At 38.3% G+C, this 14,445-nt stretch overlaps 1 protein-coding gene across 1 annotated transcript; it reads left to right on the plus strand.

Annotated features, from left to right (window-relative positions):
* Positions 1–354: 354 nt before the first annotated feature.
* Positions 355–14,445, plus strand: dnajc24 (DnaJ (Hsp40) homolog, subfamily C, member 24). Its single transcript, XM_058768135.1, is given in 6 exon segments — positions 355–545; positions 848–959; positions 5,623–5,640; positions 5,642–5,762; positions 9,755–9,823; positions 9,902–14,445. Coding segments are annotated over 5 exon segments (450 nt in total). The 5' UTR covers positions 355–545; positions 848–851; the 3' UTR covers positions 10,036–14,445.

Below are 14,445 nucleotides of genomic sequence, written 5' to 3' on the forward strand. Positions count from 1 at the left end.
ACACCGGTTTTTTTTTGCGATTAGGAACGATTCTAGAATATTTTCTAGTATTATTATTCACTAAATTGTAAAATAAAACTAAGTAATTAAACAAAATGCGGAAAAGTCTGAATTAAATATACTCAGAAATTAACAAGCTGCAAACAAAAAGCTATTTGCCTTGGGCACGTCTGTCTGTTTCCACAGATACGGCAGGGTGTTTCTCTCTAAAGCATCCGTGTAGAAACGTTTAATTTGAGGAGTTCCGCCATCTCGAGAGCAGTGGGATGTCAGAACATAGACATTTAATTGTTGAAGTACAAATATAAGTACAACTGATTTTTTGCCCAATTTGTGTAGTTTACACACACATGTATATATGTGTGTGTGTGTGTATATATATATATATCACAAAATCACAAAATTATGGCTTTTTGTTAAATCATAGGTGTTTCTGTCAGGGCGTTAAAGAGGGAGGCAAACACTCACACGGGAAGCAGCATGGACTGGAAAGGCCAACACTTATGACAGCTGCATAGAAACGGAAAACAACCTCTTTATATTAGGTTAGTAAACTCGACAGTTTAATTATACGATATCATTCTGCAATATATATGTACATTACACTTTTTATCGCTTTGTATGCTGTTACAGTAGTTATATGTGGCGTACAGTACATCTTGTTCACTAACTGACTACTAAAGAGAGTTTAAAATGTTTTAGACCTATTGACCATTAACCAATCGTTGCTTTAACGAGTTGAATATGGGGGCGTGTATGTTGTAAATAAATAGTAAATAAATAGTTAACTCTTGTTCTGAACGCATAATTCATGCTTTCCTGTGCATTTTTTGTTTGTATTCTTCAGGATTATGGTAGATTCTAGTGGTCCACAGAAAGACTGGTACTCAATACTGGGTGCCTGTCCAACAGATGACATACAAGAACTGAAACAGAAGTATCAGAAGCTCATACTCATGGTAGGTGTTCAGGAAACTGTTTTAAACATTGATAATAAGAACCAGTATTAATAATTGAGCAGCAAGTCAACATATTACAATGTTTTCTAAAGGATCATGTGACACTGGAGACTGGGGTAATGGCTGCTGAAAATTCAGCTTTGGCCATCACAGGAATACATTTCATTTTATTATATATTAAAATAGAAACAGTTATGTTAAATTAGAATAATATTTCATAATATTACTGTTTTACTCAATTTTATTTGGTCAAGTAAATACAGCCTTGGTGAGCATGAGAGACTTATTTCAAAAACATAATAAAAATAAGATGTTTGTAAAAAATGTTCCCCCTCATGGGTTACTGACCATAATGTGGAGATTTGGTCCCATATTTTACAGGCATACAGACCAACAAACATTTTTTGAAACTTCTGAAATCACAAAATTAATTGTTGTTAGTATTTTTGTTTTAATATAGTCAAAAAGACTGTGAACCGCTGCCATAAATGCCGTCTAATATGTTATTCAGTGCATGTCTACCAAGTTCATAGTGATAAAATTCATACCGAGATAAAGATTATGCCGATTATGCTTGATTCTCCCATTAAAGTTTCCTCCAAGGGCAAATTGTTCTTGCTAAATACGAGCTTTGTAAACATATGCACAATTAATCAATGGCATCAGTATTTCTCATTAATACACATTGCAGGTTGACTTATCCCAGTCAAGTTATACTTAAGCTGATTTGTTTAATCCCAAACCCATTTTAATTACAGCAATCACATAACACCAGTCGATCAAACAGGATGTGTGCCGTGCAATTTGTTGAAGCAGTTTGAAGAGTCCAGACCAGCGCCTTACGCAATATACAGCAGGAAAGTGATTGGTAATGAAATTGATAATGGTTTAAAACTTCCGATCCAAGTCAAATGAGTCAGTGTTTCATGATAGAAATGATATCTGCTTCTTCATATTATAGCCAGACAGTTGAACAGGAGTCAGTTTTCGGATCTAGAATCAACCACACCATTTGCATTACCAGTGTAACCTCAGGTTTAAACCAATCCAAACTGCTGTAATACGGATTGCAGTCAGTCATTCAGTCTACTGTCAGATCAGCCTGACAGTAGGTGGCAGTAGTGTGATGGTAGTAGCCTTTGTGCCCCCTGTCTCCTCTCCTCCCTCTCCATTGAAGCAGAGAGCGGCTGCAGGCAGCATACTAGAGCCCAGCAGAGGATGTGGCAGTGCTCCCTTCGCAGCCTCTGAGAGATGATGATGTATTGTTAGAGCTGGCGAGTGCTCCAAATTGCCCAGCCCTTTATATTGTGTTCCTGCTCTCCAAGCTCCATTAGCCCCAGTAAATGAATATTTTACAATGCGTGCAAAGAGACAGCAATTAAAGCGTGTAACTCCAGAGGGGCAGGAGGACGGGCCGCTCTAACGGAGCACCAGCCTCTCGTTGTGTTATGTATTTATGACAAGTACCTGAGCCACGCAGACTGGAAGTTGTAGAGTGACACCATAGGAAATGTGTGATTAGTGTTTTAACGTCAGAATGCGTCCTGAGAAGACTTTGGAAAACAGTATAGTAAGCATTAATGTATGCATCAAGCTCCCTGATATACACTAAAAAAATTGGGTGTAGAAATACTTTAAAAATAATTACAAGGAATTAGAAAGTAACACGGAATTAAACATTACATTTTGACTGAAATACTTTTTTCTTGTAAAATGTACCCCAATAATGTTTTTTTTTTTTTTTTTAACAGTATGTTTAAAGCATGTGACATAATCAGATATTTATTTTAAAAAGCTGTGCCCAGTTTCTGACAGAATTATGTATAGCATGAATTATTAAATATATTTTAACATTACAGCTGTTCAAAAGTTTGGGATCATTAAGATTTTTTTTTCTTTTAAAGAAATGTATGCTTTTTTTCAGAATGGATGCATTAATTTGATTAAAAGTGACAGTAAAGGCATTTCTAATATTATATAAAAAAAAATAAATGCTGTACTTTGACTTTTTTTTAATTAATAGAATCTAGAAAAATAATATTAATCAGCACAACTGTTTTCAAAATTTATAGTAATGAGAAATATTTCTTGAGCAGCAAATCAGCATTTCTGAACGATCATGTGACACTGAAGACTGGAGTTGTGATGCTGAAAATTCAGTGTTGTGATCACAGGAATAAATTACATATTAAAATAGAAAAACTTTATTTTAAGCTCTGTTTTACTCTGATTTGATCAAATAAATTCAGCCTTGGTGAGCATAAGATAATTATTTTAAAACCATTAAAACATCTTACTGACCCCAAACTTATGAACAGTTGTCTATGTAATCTATTAAATAATATTATTATGAAAAATAATATTATGAACCATGCCTAATACAACCAGGGACATTTTAAGAAATTAAATGTCATTATTTTATATATATATATATATATATATATACATATATATATATATATATATATACATACATACATACATACACACACACACACACACACACACACACACACACACACACACACACACACACACACACACACACACACACACACACACACACACACACACACACAGATACATTTTTCTTTCTTCATTTCAAAATGTGGCATTTTTACATTCAGCCCAGCATTCCTTCATCTTTCCATCAGACACTAAATCAAACACTCAGTTACGACAGACCTGAAACCCAGTTCACAGGGATTGTCTATTTGACAAAAGACTACCCAGGGAGATGTTTGTGAAGCAGCAGTATGTGTTTGCCAGGGCTAAGCTGCACTTCACACCTGTGGTCCTGACTTCTCAAGCTCACCTACAAAGAGTAGAGGGAAGCAAAACCCTATCTCCGATTCCGCCACTGGGGAGAGAGTCTAATTCTCTGGCAGAATCTGGCGTCCTGCTGGAGGTAACTGAGAAATTGTGCTGCCAAGCTTGCGCGACCATTCTCAGGGTTCAGGAACAGAGCTGTTTTTCTGTTTCTGGTCTGGCTGAGAATAGAAGTGGAATTTAGGCAAGGTGGCGTTTCAGATTTACCACAGAAATAAAAACAACATTTCTGATATCTACACACAAGGCTTTGGTTTCATTTGAAATTTTTGCACATGCTGATTTAAAGTTTCACTTACAGCTCAGGTTTTTACTTTAGCTATTTAGCTTTGGTCATTCTCTGATCCTCTGATCTGAAGCGTCCTAAACACAAATCGATTTAATCCTCTTAGCTGGTATCCTGTGCGGTTCCTAATCTTAATGTCTTTTTTACTCTGGTACTTTTAATTAAACTAAGATTTGAGTGAAAAAGGATGCTTTCTTGCATTTTACCAACTTGAAATCCTCCTTAGAGCGTAATAGCGGCGTGTGAAAGCACTAGTACTGGAGTGAACTCGCTCCCAAAAGCCTTCCATCTTTTGGATGGCCCCAATGAATGATTTACATCAATATATTTAAGGTTCTTTCAGTTAAAACTCATCAGCCCCTCTTTTTCATATTCAAGGCGGCTGAGCGCTTGCCCTCTTTCACCCGCACTGTGATAACGCCAAGAAACGGTTAACGATTCTCTCAATCAGGAAGTTAATTTTTGGCTTGTTGTTGCATTTGCTTTTCTCATCGCATTCTGACCGCCCATTAACAAAGTGAAAACAACAACAAAAACACAAACAGAGAAGGGGGGGATGAACGGGAAACAACGGAGAACGGGCGCCCTTAAATTTTAATTAGTTTTAAACGTAATTGCTTGAAATGATTAGTTGAATTCAGTCTTCTTGTTACTTAAAATTAAAAATTTAATCGCTGTGGACAGTAATTGGCTTGCCCCGGATTGTCGGTTATTGTAGCCCAGTGTCACCCCATGCATCATTACCCGACTTTGGCGGCGGTGCAGCTTTTGAACTATAGCGACCATACAAAAACACAAACACACACACACATGCAATGCTTTGCTCGCCTGTGCCAGAGCATAATCAGAGTTTGGTTGAATGCCTGCTCGAAAGGATCTAAGTTGTTTTCCGTTTGCCCCTATCAACCTTGCTCTTCTCCAGTGGGCGAATGAAGAGCCTCACGGCTCGGCTGACCCTCGACCCCCACTAATCGATAGCCACAGCCTGCGCTCTGTAGATTCCTCAAGGAGACGAATACTGTAAGAATCCATCCAGGCTGGAAGGGACTGTCAAAATAACCCCTAAAGCTCACTTTTGGGGGCTGCATTAGACTTCTGGGTAAAAAAAAAAAGGTTTATCTTAGTGAAGCTGTGATGTTACGGTATGAACTGTCATATTTTAGGATGCGAAGTGGAGATCGCATTAGTGTTTTTGGCTGGAGGAAGGAGGCACCCTTTGCCCTTCTAACCGTCCATTCTGTCTAGCCTTGTCATTGAGAAGACACATCTGTCCTAACTGATATATATATATTGCCGTTTTTGCACCATTGTCCGTATTAGTATCCATGCTCTGCCTTCACTGCTAAATTGTCCAAAAGTAAGGCTGGTCCATCAGCAAATTGCCCATGAACTTCCGTCAACTGTCATTTTGTTTACATTCTTCTAGTCTATCTTTTGTATCTCCAGTCATATTGTCAGTTTCAGTTGTGATTTAATTAAACGTAAATGTCCATGTGTTTCAGTAAAGCATGATCGTTCTCAATCTCATGGCTCAATTTTGATTGGTAGTTTCACCCGGACAAGCAAAGGCCAGGACGTATCAGAAGGTGAAGCGGAGCAGCACCTGCAGAGATTCATTGACGTTGACCAAGCTTGGAAGATCTTGAGTAATGAGGAGAGCAGGAAGGAGTACAACCTTCAGCTGCGGGGTAGGTTCCCACTTGTCTGTCCTCTCATGGGCTCTCAAGTATTGAAACCATACTAGACTGAAGAGATTTGGAGGAATTAGTTGTTTAGATGGGCTATGTTTTATTGAATTGCTTAAAGGCTCAGTAAATGCTTTTGCTAAGCGACCACGCTTGCGTGGTTTTTTTGGGAGTTTTTTTGACTATTGAATAATAAAATGAGCAAATGGGATTGTTAATTAATCTCATAGTAACCTCCCAGAATACTTTAGCAATTTTGATTTTATCCACTTTTGAAAGAGTACTAGACAATTTTTGAAGAATAATGTTTAGATGTAATAGGCTTCACTTTACTGAATTTTGTGAATGCACAGCAAAGCATTTACTCTAGATAATAATGTAAAAATTTATCATTCATTTCTTTTCGTCAGTGTTGATAAAACTGTATTAAGAGCATAAACCAGATTTGTCACTAGCCCTTTGGGGCAGACAACTAAAATTGTCTGAAATATTTAAAACACCAAAGGAAGGAATGAAAACAGAGCTGTTGTCTTTGGTCTGGACAGATGCTTCCTTACAGAAGAGGATAGTGAGAATTGTGGGTAGTAGAGGAGGAGGGAAATAAAGAGAGATAGCGAGAGAGAATGTAGGTCAGGTCTGTCACACATGGCCAATTCTTACATGAAGTGATAGTCTGCTTCTCTCCTCTCTCGCCTAAGGAAAAAGCTCCCCCTAGCCCTCCATTAGGACCTTCAATAAGTGTACATCCAGGGTCCTGTGCGCCATTAACTGGGGAGCTGTGGCATCGCCTTTGGGGGGGGGAACACTTTGCGCAACTACTTGCTAACATAGATCGCCACAGCCACAGAATTGACATTTAGAGAGTGTCCGCAGAAAAGCCAGGCCTCGTCTGGGCTGCACATGCAGGAGTGATGGAGTTGACCTCTTCAATTAGATGCAGTGACTTTATTTCCCACATCAGACATGCTTTGTTTTGACTTCATATGCAAGTGATAAATAAAGCTTTGCTTTTTATTGTAGAAATATTTGAAAATGAATTAAGTTTAAAAAAAGAAAACTATTTATTTTTTAGATGATAGATATATATATATATATATATATAAAAAACTATATTATATATCAAATATATTTTGGCTCACAAGTAATGTAAAGCAGGGGTCTGAAATTATACCAGTCCTCAAGGAGCTTGCATGTTCGTATACTAGCGCGGTCAAAAATAAAAGCTTTTGTTTACATAATATATGTGTGTTCTGTGTATATTTATTATGTGTATATATATATATATATGCATGTATATATTTAAGAAAAATAAATGTTACGTTTATACATTTAAAAATATTTATATATAATATCAATTATATGAATATAAAAATATGCATGGAAATAATAAGAGAGCAATTTTAGTATCAGTTTATCTCTTGTTTTACTTGGTGGTCTCTTTTTTCACACAAAATAAAATAAAAAAAATTATATTTTGTAAATTTAAAAAGTAGGGACATATAACGGCTTTGCATTACGGACGTCCCGAGTTCAAATCCCGGCTCGAGGACGTTGCCCGATCCCACCCCCTCTTTCTTTTTTCTTTTTCTTTTCTTTGATTTTTATTTTATCAGGCATTATAGTATAGAATTTTAACAGTGACAGTGGTCTTCACTTATAACGTGACAATAATTATCGATACATATAAATATTGGTGCATCGTTAGAAGAAAAGTGTCTGCGCAGATCATTTAACAAACTCTGTTGATATTTTAGTCTAAGGGGATATTAAAATTATCTTGGCTCTCTACTCAAGTCTATATTGTCTGCTTTAATTAAGTTTGGGATTGATTCTGGCCAGCTCAAAGGATACACTAATCCCCATCTAACTTAAGTAGCTTGCCCTGCAGTCATTCACTAGACATTGAAATGTGTGTCAATATTGACCAGACATGGTTTGCTGTCAAACACTGTGGCCTCTATTTAAAAAGTCACGTCTGATTGGCTTAATCTTTTGCAGTTACAAAATATATATAGTATTTATAAATATTCATACACCCTTCTTATCAGAAATGTATTCAGTCATTAATATTCATGAGTCTTATTCCTGAGATATGAGAAGATAGCATTTTACTTGTGTTTACTGTCATAGGAGAAGTCTTTATGCCTCTAATCAGTTTATGCATCTCTGAAGCAGAAATGTATCAAGGGATAGTCATGCATTCCTTACTGGAGGTTATTCTGGGGTACTCTCTGAATAGTGTGAGGTAATTAATCGAGTTGTTGGGTTGCATAACTGAAATCTTCCATTCAGTTCCTACTTAACATTTAAAATTTAATTTTGCTTCATTTTATATCCAAATGAGACATTTTTTGAGGTAAATGGAGACACATCAGACTACTCATTTCAAAAACGGAGCTCATTTCTTTGTCTCAAGTTCTTTTTTGCACCTGTAGGGAATGAATGATGTAAATTAGTCGCAAGAATTGAAATGGCACCTATTTAGGACATTCCTTTAAACTAATTAAAAGAAAGCATGATAAAACGCTGCACTCAAACCTGTTAATTGCCAGTATCTCAGACAGGCTGCCAGAAAGGGACAAGAACAGTTACGTGGAAGTGTCGCGTCTCAGATTCCTCAATTCATTATGAAGCGACGTGATCTAATTTCATTCTCGGTCTCTTGACAATCAATTGTCTTATTGCACTTTTTCACGCACAGTTTTAGTTTTAAATTCACTTATTAGCCGCCTTTAAAGTGGTGCCTTTTGAGATGCCCAGCATTCCCTGCTTGAATATTCAATGAATATTTTAAGACAACTCATTTGTGTGTATTCATAGCAGCAGTAGGAGACATGAAGGCTTTGCGAAGACACTCTAAATGACCTCAGATGACTTCGCAGCTTCCCTTTTTCTAAATCTCTTATAAGTGGAACAGCGGCCCACCAATCCTCTGTGATTATTGCTTAAATATTTCAACAAGCAAGGATTGCTCTGGAAACTTTTTACAGATGCTTTGAATCTTCCAGACACTGTTTCTCTCCTGCAGGAGCTCAAAGGTTCCGGGTGTGACCTGTTTTTTTTTTTTTTGACAAAAATTCAAAGTGGTAAATAAAATGTAAGCTTACCCTAGTCAGGTTAGATGCCATATTGAGTTTAATATATTGTATTAAAGATCATGTAATTTTCACAATGCACAACTTTTTAGCAAAATTGTTTTATGGAGTTTTGTCCACTGAAAGTTTCTTTTTTCTTTTCAGCTGATGAATCGATATGTTGTTAAGGGCAGAGTTCACCAAAAAATGAAAATTCTGTCATTATTTACTCACCATTCCAAACCCGTAAGATCTTCAGAACACAAATTAAGATATTTTTGATGAAATCCGAGAGCTCTCTGACCCTCCAAAGACAGCAAGGGTACTACCAAGGTCAAGGCCCAGAAAGGTAGTAAGGACATTAATATAGTCCATGTGACATCAGTGGTTCAACCGTAATTTTCTGAAGCTACGAGAATACTTTTGTGCCTTGAATGTGGTAGTTGCATTGCTGTCTATGCAGGGTCAGGAAGCTCTCCGATTTCATCAAAAATATCTTAATTTGTGTTCTAAAGATTAAAAAAGGTCTTACGGGTTTGGAATGACATGAGGGTGAGTAATTAATGACAGAATTTTCATTTTTGGGTGAATGATCCCTTTTTAAAAAAGAACTGTACATCCATTCAATGCACAGTATGATTTTGAGAAAAACAATTCGCAGCCTCATTTACGTTTCTGTCAAAAATGTAATATGGCACAACCCTGACTAAGGTCTGTTTATTTAATAATATTAGTGGTGTATTAGCCTTAATGTATTGCATTCCCATATGTTATGCTAAAATGTGGTGTTAAAATTACTTCTTAAGTGGACCTTTAGGAAATACTGGTTTGTTCATGATAGACAAATAGCATATTCTTTCATTGTTTGCTTCATACTGGACTCAATTTGACTGCATCTTCATATTGTATTTCTCTCTGCAGCAAATGAACTGAAACAGAGCTGGCCAGTGGACGCTCGTATAACTCTCGATGACATGAACTGGGATTGTGGTTAGTGCTCTGTTCATAAGCAGTTTACTGGTTAATTTTCAGTTTGGTTATCATTACAAAGCATCTCTTCTGTTTCAGACACTGAGTGTTATACGTACAGCTGCCGCTGTGGAGGAGAATTCATCTTGGAGAAGGATGACTTAAAAGAAATGGAAACGGTTGTGTGCTGCGATTCCTGTTCGCTCAGCATTGAAGTTAAGAAGGTTACATGACACTTTTGGATATGTTCAGCAAGATTCTTATTGGACTATTATTTAGCTCTTTTAAAATGGGACATATTCAATGGACACACGGTTGATTTTCTTTTTTTTACAGGAAGTGAATGTGGCAGCAATGAGAAATTATTTGTTTATTAAATATTTATTGATGAATTCAAAAGACATTTCTTTCTTAATACTCTTTAAATAGTCTCCACATAGATGTTCAAATCAACCACGCTGTAAAAACCTTTCCATTATCTATTTCTTTTCTTGTGTTAGGGCGCAAGATTTTCACTCACATGTACCTTACAGCAAGTGCATCACCAAATAACCAGAACTGGTTTCCAGAATTGGGTCACACTAGACTCTCACTGTCTCAGAAAGCCCTTTGGTTGTTTCCTCTGAGCTAGACGTGCTCTTTTACAGACCAGACGCTTACCAAAAGGGAAAAAAAAAACTTTCTGTTCGTTCCCCAGCCCCCCTCCTTTCACTCCCCTGTGTTTGCGAGGACCAGGCGGCTCAGTAACCTCTTAGCTCTTGTCAACTTTGTTTGCATGTAAATAAATGCACTTTTTTCCTCCTCTGACAATGAAGTCACAAACTGCCTCCACACATCACTGGTCGAAAAAGGCCCTCCAGTTAATGATGAGCTTTTCTTTGCCTTATTGTTCTCCGGTCCACTCAATTTTGGGGGGATCCGCAAGGTTGCGGCATTGGAATAGGGTCATGGCTTTATTAAACTTCAAACAGTCATTAGACTGTTTGCTAAAATCTGTCGTCCCACAGTAGAAACAGCTTGATCGGGGCAAAACCACGCTTTTCATCAATGTCCTGAGGCCTGAACCGAGGCTAGACCTGCCAGTGGACCGGCAATGGACCGAACTGTAATCGACTGTGACATCAATTACGGATAATCTCATCACTTTTGGAGAGTGGGCTTGTCAAAGCTCTAATTAAGTCCTCGGTTCCCCCTATATGTGCAGACAGGATCAACAACACATTATAGTGCAATGATAGACATCATCATTCTATTTTTGAGGGGATATAACTTTTAACCTAGCGTGCACTTGTGGGTCTGGCCAGGCAGTAAGGCTGCTGTGTGCATTTGAATGATTGTCCCTTTACATCTGTGTATATGACTGTAGATGATGCAAAACAAATTATAATAATTTGCATGGTAATGATGTTTTATTTAATGTTTTTTTGTCACTTAAGTAAAAAAATTTTTTTTTTTTTATATATATATAATTTCGGTCAACTTTCATAACCGGTCAGATAATAGGTCAGATTTTTCGTGTATATTTAGTTTTGAGTTAAGAAATGAGAAAACTAGGTTTTTTATTTTTTAAATAATCTTTGCAATGTATATTCTACTGCCTAATGCAATGCTTTCTGCCACATTTTTTAACAATATTTAAAATATTAATTAAAATGAATGGCCATTACCTCATCAGGACAGTGGGTGCAATAGGAGTATATTATTGTGATTTTGTGAGGGGAAATGTGGAACCTTGGCTCTCTTTTTGGTGACTTTTCTCACGTTATTGTCCTCATTGACGTCTGTGTGAACGGTCACCTGAAACCTTTGTCAAAGTAAGCAAGACTTTCACTGATCCTGGTTCTTGTTCACAGGTAGTTTTGAAAAGAGTTTTCTTTAATGCAGAGCCTTCACTTTTTTTTTTTTGCCCTTTTATGGTTTCACATTTAATGCAGATGTAATCTCAGTTGCACGGAAGAGGAAACCTCCCTCCATCTTTTCAATTCCTATTTCAGTTCAAACCTAATGGCTTCCCTGTTTTGGACAAGGCTGCCTCTACATGCCTCTCAGATCAAAAGTGTCCAGCCAAATTTTCAGAGGGACCAGCAAGAGTTACCTTTTAGGGAATAAAAGGTTCATTAGCCTTTTAAATATTCAGAATTCAATTTTATTGAAATGTCAATAATAGTACATTTGAATTATTGTAGATCTGCACTTGCACAGGCTTTTATGTTCCTATGGATACAATGATTGATAAGTATATCTGCGCCAAACGTATGCTATTGATTTACGCTGAAAATAAACTTGTTTGTCCACCCAAACAAACTAGAGCAATGTTTTGAAATTGCAACAGTGTCTAAACCCTTCAGAATTAGATTTGTTTAACGATGACACTCTTCACCTTAAAAGTTATCATTTTGCCTCTATTTTTGGTGGATGAGCTCTACTAAAGATGTTTGCGGGAAGCTGGCGGCTCTATGCTTGTGTTGTGGTGGTCTGGTTTGTTTATGACTGGGAGTCTTTCAGAGAGCCAGAGGTTTACTGCCTATTCCATCATCCTATCCATTCAATTGGCAATAACAGCCCTCATGCAATGCTAGACTTCTGTGGTTGTGTGTGTGTGTGAGAAAGAGAGAGGAAGAGAAACCGACTAAGTGGGATACAGTTGTATTAAACCAAAATGTAACCTCTCAAAATACCTATGAAACGTTGTAGGTAAGTTTTATTCCAGACTCCTTTTTTATTTTTTTTTACTGTAATGCATAGACCTAAGCTATGTGCTTGAAAACTGAATTGGTGTTTGAATCATGACTGTTTTCTTTTAAAGGCTATTTACACATTTGTTGTGAAAGCAGTTGCCAAGGGGAGTCACAATGCCACAGTGTCCCCGATGTGCTCATAGACTGAACAAGTGACAGCACCGGTGCACCCATGAAGCCACCGGGCCCTCAGGTGCTCCCACCCCGCCGTCACAAGCCCGGACAAGTCAGGACCTGGTTTTAAAAATAACTCCTGCTTGTTAATCAAGAAAACCCGCCCCCAACCACTATGCCAAAAACATGCACCATCCTCCCTTGCCGATAATTATGTCAACCTGCTCTTCACACACCTTCATTTACCTGTTTTTTTATTTATTTTTTTATTTTAATGTTAGCATGCCATACAGGTTGGCAGACAGATGATTTCTGTGTTAAGCCAGATAGACTTTGAAAAGGTGCAGCAGTAATGTCTCAAAGGAGGCGGACTTGCTAATAAACGACTGCAAGTTGAATTTGAAACACAACAAGTAACTGCTTGGCCACGCGCAGCTTGCTTGGAGCAACTTCATTGTTTGCCAATCTCTTAATTGGTTATTGGCCTTATAGCTCCATTGAGGGAAACCCACTAATTTGGAGTGAGAGGCAGTGGGTGGTAATTGCAGTCACTGTAGCTATAGATGTGTCATTTTGAGGTGTCCACCACACCTGAGCTGTCTGTTTTGTTCCCCGCCCTTCTCTTTTAGGAAGTGAGCATCGGCCTGCAACTTCCGGGTCCTAAAAACCCATCATGTGGTATCGATTCCAAGTGAAATGGGAATGCCTGGATATTTTAGGCCGTGGTTGGGATAATGAGCTCGGCCCTTTATTCCCATCGCCCGTCGCTCCTGGTGATGGAATTAGCTTGAAGCAAGCAGAGCGGAAATCACTCTCAGCTTTATGAATGACATCCCAGAGGTGGGAACGGATTAGTCTTCTCCCTCTCTCCCTCAGTCTGTGTCTGTCTCTCTCTCACTGCCTCTATAGCACCAGGTGGCTTTTTTTCCGGGCACAAAGGTGTTTCGCTTAATCCCATTACGCTAGTGCTAAATCTCACCAACATCAAAATTACCCCCACCACCACTAACCTTCATATCTCTTTGCTTCTCCCACCCTTAGTTCGCTTTCCGTTCGCTCACTTTCTGAGTGATTGGAAAGGTGGCTTCACCTGAATGGAGGAAGAGATCTGCAGGCAGCTGCTGTTTTAGCAGTCGTCGTTACCGTTGCTGACTCACAGCGATTGCCAATCCTGATCCAATTTCGCCATGCTGGTGGCCCCTTATTCCCTTGTCCAATAATGTGTCTGCTGGAAAAAATCCCACTGCTCCAAATCAAGTCTAATCCTAGCTGGAGACCTCATGTCAATCTTGTTCTCCAAAAGGGAAAAAAACAAGACAAACCCATACATCTGGTCCCGCCCCAGATCTCTCTTTCTCTCCTTTTCTTTGGCCTCTAGGGATGGCTTTTAAGTCCCCCATCTTCTACAAAGAATAGAGAAGGGATCACGCAACATGACCTACCAGAACCTTGATATCACAATATTGCCACCCTTGGGCATTGGGACATAGGTGCGGATTAAGACTTTGCATAATAAGATTACACGCTGACTGAATGATATCAAGGGACGATCCATATGTGGCAAGCTGGCTCTCTGTCGCCGGCTCATTGGCGGGTGGTACAGCTTGCGGAGAGAGGTGCCTGGGAGAGCCGCTGGGAATCAAATGGGATTCAGATTGTAAATGAGTTGGCCATTTGCAGTCATAGCTATCAGCGACCGGATCTCTCCTAGTTCCACATTTAAATGTGAGAGGTTAGATCAGCTGTCCTTTGTGTGATTACCACAATGACCCGCAATGATGCCCAAGTCTA

This window comes from Onychostoma macrolepis, chromosome 25, assembly GCF_012432095.1.
Source record: "Onychostoma macrolepis isolate SWU-2019 chromosome 25, ASM1243209v1, whole genome shotgun sequence".
Lineage (NCBI taxonomy): Eukaryota > Metazoa > Chordata > Actinopteri > Cypriniformes > Cyprinidae > Onychostoma > Onychostoma macrolepis.